The sequence below is a fragment of the Pseudopodoces humilis genome, chromosome 1 (assembly GCF_049639895.1).
Source record: "Pseudopodoces humilis isolate 2021_Gansu_Grassland_sample_001 chromosome 1, ASM4963989v1, whole genome shotgun sequence".
Lineage (NCBI taxonomy): Eukaryota > Metazoa > Chordata > Aves > Passeriformes > Paridae > Pseudopodoces > Pseudopodoces humilis.
The window spans coordinates 11,240,299-11,246,298 of NC_142200.1; the positions used below are offsets into that span (position 1 = coordinate 11,240,299).

Below are 6,000 nucleotides of genomic sequence, written 5' to 3' on the forward strand. Positions count from 1 at the left end.
TGTACACCTCTGTCATGCATGTTGATTGATGAACACACTTGTTGTGGTTTAACCCCAGCCAGCAGCTCAGCCCCACACAGCTGCTCACTCCCCCAGTGAGGTGGGGGATGGAACAAGAAGAGTTAAAATGAGAAAACTCGTGGGTTCAGGTAAGGATGGATTAACAGGTGAAGCAAAATCCACATGCTCAAGGAAAGCAAAACAAGGAATTCATTCACCACATCCCATGGCCAGTCAGATGTTCAGCCACCCCCTTAAAAGCAGAGCTCCATCACACATAACTGTGACTTGAGAAGACAAATGCCGTCTCTCCAAACATGTTCCCCTCTTCCTCCTTCATCAGCTTTATGAACTGAGCATGATGCTATGTGGTGTGGGATGTCCCTTGGGTCAGTTGGGGTCAGCTGTCCTGGCTGTGTCCCCTCCCAGCTCCTTGTGCACCCCCAGCTCCTCACTGGTGGGGTGAGGAGCAGAAAAGACCTTGACTGTATAAGCCGTGCTCAGGAGTAATGAAACATCCCTGTATTACCACACTGTTTCCAGCACAAATCCAAAACATAGCCCCATGCAGCTACTATGAAGAAAATTAACTGACTCTCAGCCAAAACCAGCATGGTATTGCATAACACTCAAGAGTCTCAGGAATAGCTTAGAATATTATATAGTGTATAGATCTGTAATCTTGTTGGGAAAATGTCCAAGCCTTCCTTTTTCACAAGCCTATGCTGAATTATAGGGTGGTCCCTCAGATCTGCTGATCTAGACCCTAAATTAAGTGCTTGTTTTACTGTTCTGGGATAGCCTTTCTACAGTGTACATTATCTGGGGTTACTGTGTTTTTTCTTGGGAGCTTTAGCAGTATTTCAGCCCCAAGGTGCTTCCCCTAGTTTCCGTAGAGATGTTGAAACATCTCTGCTTCCTCCCTCTAGGGGTCTTGTCTGCAAATTTTAGCAGATGACACCTCACCTCCTCCTCTGTTCCTCCTGTGCGTTGAACACCACCAACATCATATGGATAAATATATTCCTCTGCTTCAGTCCCAGTTTGGCATGGGTAAGTCAGAGCCCAGAGTGGGCTCCACACAAGGCACAGGGTGTCTGCTCAAGCAGCACTAGTGCCTGGACTGCAGCTGCCAGCCCAGACAGGCAGGAAGCCTTGCCCTGCCACAGCCTGTTGGGACAGTGTGCAGGAGGGGCACAGCACAGTCTGTACCTACTTGGCATAAAACAGTACTACCATGTACTATATATTTCACAGTAATCTGGGAACTGAAAAGCTAAACAGTTTCACAACAAGCTTGGCAACTGTCTAAACCTACACATCAAAACCTGACGGGAGCTTAAGATTTTCATATTAAAATGTTGCCAAAATCAACATGCTTTGGTGCAAAAAGCTGCAGTATGGCTGTACGTAGGATTTTCTCTCTGAAAACATGACTCTGACTGTAGGCACAGCCCAAAACAAAGCTTGTGGTAAGGACACAGTTGGTCCTTTTGGCTGCCAGCTCATGCTCCTGGCTCAATTCAACTTATCATCAACCCAAGTCAAATTTAGAACTCTTGGCTGTCTAAGTGGGCAGTTTAGTCAGAAAAGCTCTCTGTAAGTCAGCTGGTGTTTCCAGGATCACTTCTGGTGTCAATAAGCACAAGGAAAGTGGTGGCTCCTCTCCTGCAGAGTGCCACGTGTGAGCCATCAGCAGAGCCAGGACATTGTCTCTGGCAGTGACCAGAGCGTGCCACACAGGCAGGGCAGCAGGTGCTGACTGGTGCAGGCTGGTGCTTAGGCTGGCTCTGGCATCTATGCAACACCTGGACCAAGAAGTGGGACCTTCTCATTTCAAGGCTGTTTCATGGAGAAGGTGCTGTATCAGTTCAGTTACCAGGCACTGCTACAGACCAGACTTGAGTTACGATCTGAAATCAAAGGCAACAAGGTTACAGAGGATGGTATTCAAGGTTTACCTTTATTGCTTCTGTCTCTTGCCTCTCTCAGGGACTCACCTAGGAAAAGGTGATTCATATAAGAAAGCATAAATTTTTCAGGGTGCCTCTTTGGAAATGTTTTGGCAATATTTTGATACACTTGCAAAAAAAGTTATGGTGAGTTTTTGCCCATTCCTTTCTCTTAGACAAATACTTTGGAAATCTGAGGCTTTTACAGATTCAGCAGTTCCAAGGGAGACAGCCAAGATGATGGGTCACATTTTTCTCTTTAGTGCAGATCTACTTGTTTTCCTGGTACAGAAGAGGGACTTCAGGCAACAGCCATGACTTCAGAGAAATTGGGGCAAATATTTTGGGGGAGGTTCCAAGGTGCTGCCTACTTGGTACCTGACCCAAAAACTATCCTTTTAAGAAAAAAGATTAAACTCAGAAAAGAATTTCTGTGGTCTGAGTTGTACCACAGGCTGCTGCCTATACCTGAGCCTAACAGAGTCTAACTCCCTGCACATAAACCTCTGTGCTTTGGGTTACTAATGGAAAATATCCCTGGAAGAGGAGATGATGGGTGTCCTGTGCTGCCATAAAGTTTCTGTATACTGGAAGGAGTTTCCTTTAATATGATTACTTATTTGAGGTGTGAAGGTCACCAGTAACTCTCACCAATTTGATGGGAGTTGTAAGTACTCACTCCATAAAATATGGAGAATGCTGTGTAGAGGTGGATAAACACACATAATCTCATAAATACAATAGAAAGCTGCAGTACATTTTCCCCCTAGTCTGACACACACATCAAAGCCTATATACATATTTTTCAGCAGCATTTTATTTTTTATAAGGCTGTCACATTACTGGGAAATTAAAATTAGCCATAAAGAGACAGATCCTGCAAATTCTTTGCAGTGGAGGGAGAGAAAATGGATGGAGTTTTATCAGGATATGAAAATCAGGCCAGCTTTATTGCCACATCAGGTGTTATTTATTGCAATGGACTTGTTCTAACTCTAGCACTCACTTAAAGAAAAGCCTCCAGTACTCATTTAAAGAAAAGCCCCAAACCAGCCATCTGTCCTGAATGGAGAAATTGGCTTCCTAATGCAAAGCCATTCACAGAGTGTGCAGCAGAGTTTGCTCAGTAGCTCACTTTGTGCTGCAGAATGAATGGGAAGGTTTTGCCAAGAAGTTCACCAGTCTTTTGCCATTATTACAGGCAGAGGTACTGATAGGAATGTAGCTGTATCCATGAATCTCCGTCCTGCCTTCTTTCCTGAGGTGGCTGTGGAGACACTGAACACCAAGATGCTGCTTTGGGTGTGTGTGTGTTTGTGTGTGTGTGTAGTTGCAAAATGATAAAGACTGTACCTGATTGTGCCTGTTTGCTGGCCCCATTTTCTTCTTTCCAGCTGAACAGTGAGCATTGTTAATTCTCCCTGTGGGAATTCCAAGCACAGAAAATTCTCAAAATTTTGTGCATGCAGGCTCAAACACAGAAATTAATACAGGGTTCAGCCTGACACCTTGGAAAAGGCTTCTTAAATCCAGAAGGATTTAAAGACCATGAGCAAGAATGTGGGTTTGTAGTTTAGATAGAAGGACATTGAGCTAAGTAGTGGAAAGTTTTAAGGTTTAAAGTTAAGCTATAGAAGTAGTTATAAAGAAGTAGTTATAAAAGTAATAAGAAATTTTAAAGTATAGCAAATAATTTTGTGTGTCATTATACGATTGGTTAAGAAAATCTCACTGTGGCAAAGACATATAAGACAAAATAATTAACCATTGGTGTGAAAGTAGAAACATTATTTTGTGGCAATAGATTATTGGCTATTAATCTTTAAGAGACCTTGTAACCTGTGATCTTGTGACCACTGACCATGGACATCTAGCAGACATGGTGAAGACATTCTCACTCCTTCATGAGACTGTAGAAGAAGAAGAATGAATCAGGCTTTAAGATGTCTCCCAGTGGTCCTGTCTCTCTCAAAAATCCCAGTACTCCCCACTTTTCCTTTGGTAAAACATGTAGGATAACCTTAAATACTAAACCTGAACCCTTTTTTTTACCAGGCTTGAAACTAGTCCACCCATAAAATGATTGTTTCTACAGTCAAGTTTGATTATTATCAATCAGATGCTAATAAAAAAATTATATGTTAAATAAGCAGACTGCTACCACCCTCAGCCTCAAAAATTACTTTTTGAAAGATATTTTTGCATAGAGTTATAATACCTCTGTTAATAGATTTTCACTCTGCCTCCTCTACACTTCACAGATAACAGTGGAGTTATATATAGTGATGGAGTCTGGCAGCAGGGAGGAAGTATTTCCCTAGGAGTCTGTTACTGGTGTGTGTTAGGTAAGAGCTGCAGACGTAATCCTGGCCCATCAGCATGGGCAGTGAGAGTCTCAGTGGCCTGGGAATACCATGACAGTGTGCACCTTTATCTGCTTGCATTGCTTAAGACAAATGGTGTCTGGACAACACTTGAATGGGAGAGAAGTCATTATTTTTCATGGGTGGGAGCACTGCAATCAAGGCAAGAGGCACAAATTGTTGCTAATTCTGCTATTTTTTATAGGATCATGGCTATATAAATATTGAGCAGACAGTAAATTGCTATGTGCTTTTAGGAGCAAGGGAGCTTTTACATGGTTTTACAAATTGTCTATCAGAGTGGAAGTATCAGCTGGGCAGGAAGCTATACAGGATGAAGTCTTTATCTTATAACACGACTACAGTGAACTAGGGAGAAAAGATTGGCAAGAGCAGAGCCTCATGCTAATTCAGGGCTCTTGTTCCTCCAGGCCAGCATGTGGTAGAAGGAGATGTGGGAGTGAAATCCCACCGAGGACAAATAAGAAAACAGAAGATGAAAGTTGGAGCGAAGTGGTGATACAAAGGTCAGACAGATCATTTCCATGAGAGCCATGGGGGGGTTATGAAGAGGCTGTTCCCATCAAACTGATACTGTCTGTTCTCACATTACATTGCATTTCAGCCACCCTGAATCCAAACTGTTTGAACAGAATAACTCAGCCTGGTTTCTCTGGGTAAACCATGAGGAGAAATCCTAGTCAGTGGTTCCAGCATCAGATCTGGAATTGAGACTTGCTGCTTCACTTCCACACCTCCCTACCCCTGCCCTTGCCTGTGCTGTACTCCACTGAGAGGGTGAAGTGGGACAAGTCACAGCTATTGCTGCAAGAACTGCTCTAGGCTAGGGCTCAGCTAAGTGAGCACATGGATATGAATTCTTCATCTATTTCCTTTATGCCTTGTGTCATTCAGGACTCAAAACTCAACGTGCAGAACAAGCAGACCAACATGGCTGAAGCCAGAAGAGCATCATCCTGAGGCCCTGCTCAGGGCAAAGCACTCCCCTATATGTGTGTGTTCCATCTGCAGAAGAGAAAGTGCATTTACAAAGCATTTTGATTCATCCTAATAATGAAGTTATAAATAAAGCAGTGTGAAGCATCTACCTTTTCATTTGTGCTTGATTAGGGCATATTCAGCTTCTACTTTGGAATGGCAGCAAAGCGTTAGTATTAAATAGTCCAGGTCTCCTGTTGAAGCTCTGGAACTGAGGACTGGAGATACTGGGGTACCACACAAGTCTGGCTCTGACTCCATGATGGGAAGAAATGCCTGTAGCAAGGGCCCCAAACATAACGTTTCCTCTCCTGCCACAGATTTTTGTGGCCCTGGCCAGTTGCTTGATGCCCATGCCTGGATGAGGATAAATGCCCATGCCTGTACTTGTTACCTGATGCTGAGCCCAGCTGCTGAGGGGTGGCTCATGTCTTCCAGGCAAACTTCAGATGGTGTAGCCTGACAACATCCAGTTTGTCTGTTGACAATGGTGTCAGCTCCATGTGCAAGCCTGTGCTCTGTCAGGGGATTATCAGACTGTGCTTGCCAGAACTATGAGCAATTTAACAATACGTAAAATTGAGAGCCTTGCCAGGGAATATTCCTTGGGGTTTCCAGGCTGAGGAACATAGTTACACCACCAGAGGTAAAATTGCAAAGTTGCACACACATGTATATGCATAAAT

General features: G+C 43.6%; 1 protein-coding gene across 5 annotated transcripts in view; it reads left to right on the forward strand.

The window, feature by feature from the left end:
• TMEM65 (transmembrane protein 65) overlaps positions 1 to 5,421 on the forward strand; it is a 63,476-nt gene extending 58,055 nt beyond the window's left edge. The window contains exons 9-11 of one of the 5 annotated variants that reach the window (XM_088051619.1): positions 4,214 to 4,297; positions 4,747 to 4,842; positions 5,231 to 5,421. In XM_088051619.1, the coding sequence (XP_087907745.1) occupies positions 4,214 to 4,297; positions 4,747 to 4,835 (173 nt within the window). In that variant the 3' untranslated portion in view covers positions 4,836 to 4,842; positions 5,231 to 5,421. Of the gene's footprint in view, positions 1 to 4,213; positions 4,298 to 4,746; positions 4,843 to 5,230 lie in introns of those variants that run through there. The other 4 variants (XM_088051624.1, XM_088051637.1, XM_088051633.1 and 1 more) reach the window with 4 other exon arrangements.
• The last annotated feature ends 579 nt before the right edge of the window (positions 5,422 to 6,000 follow it).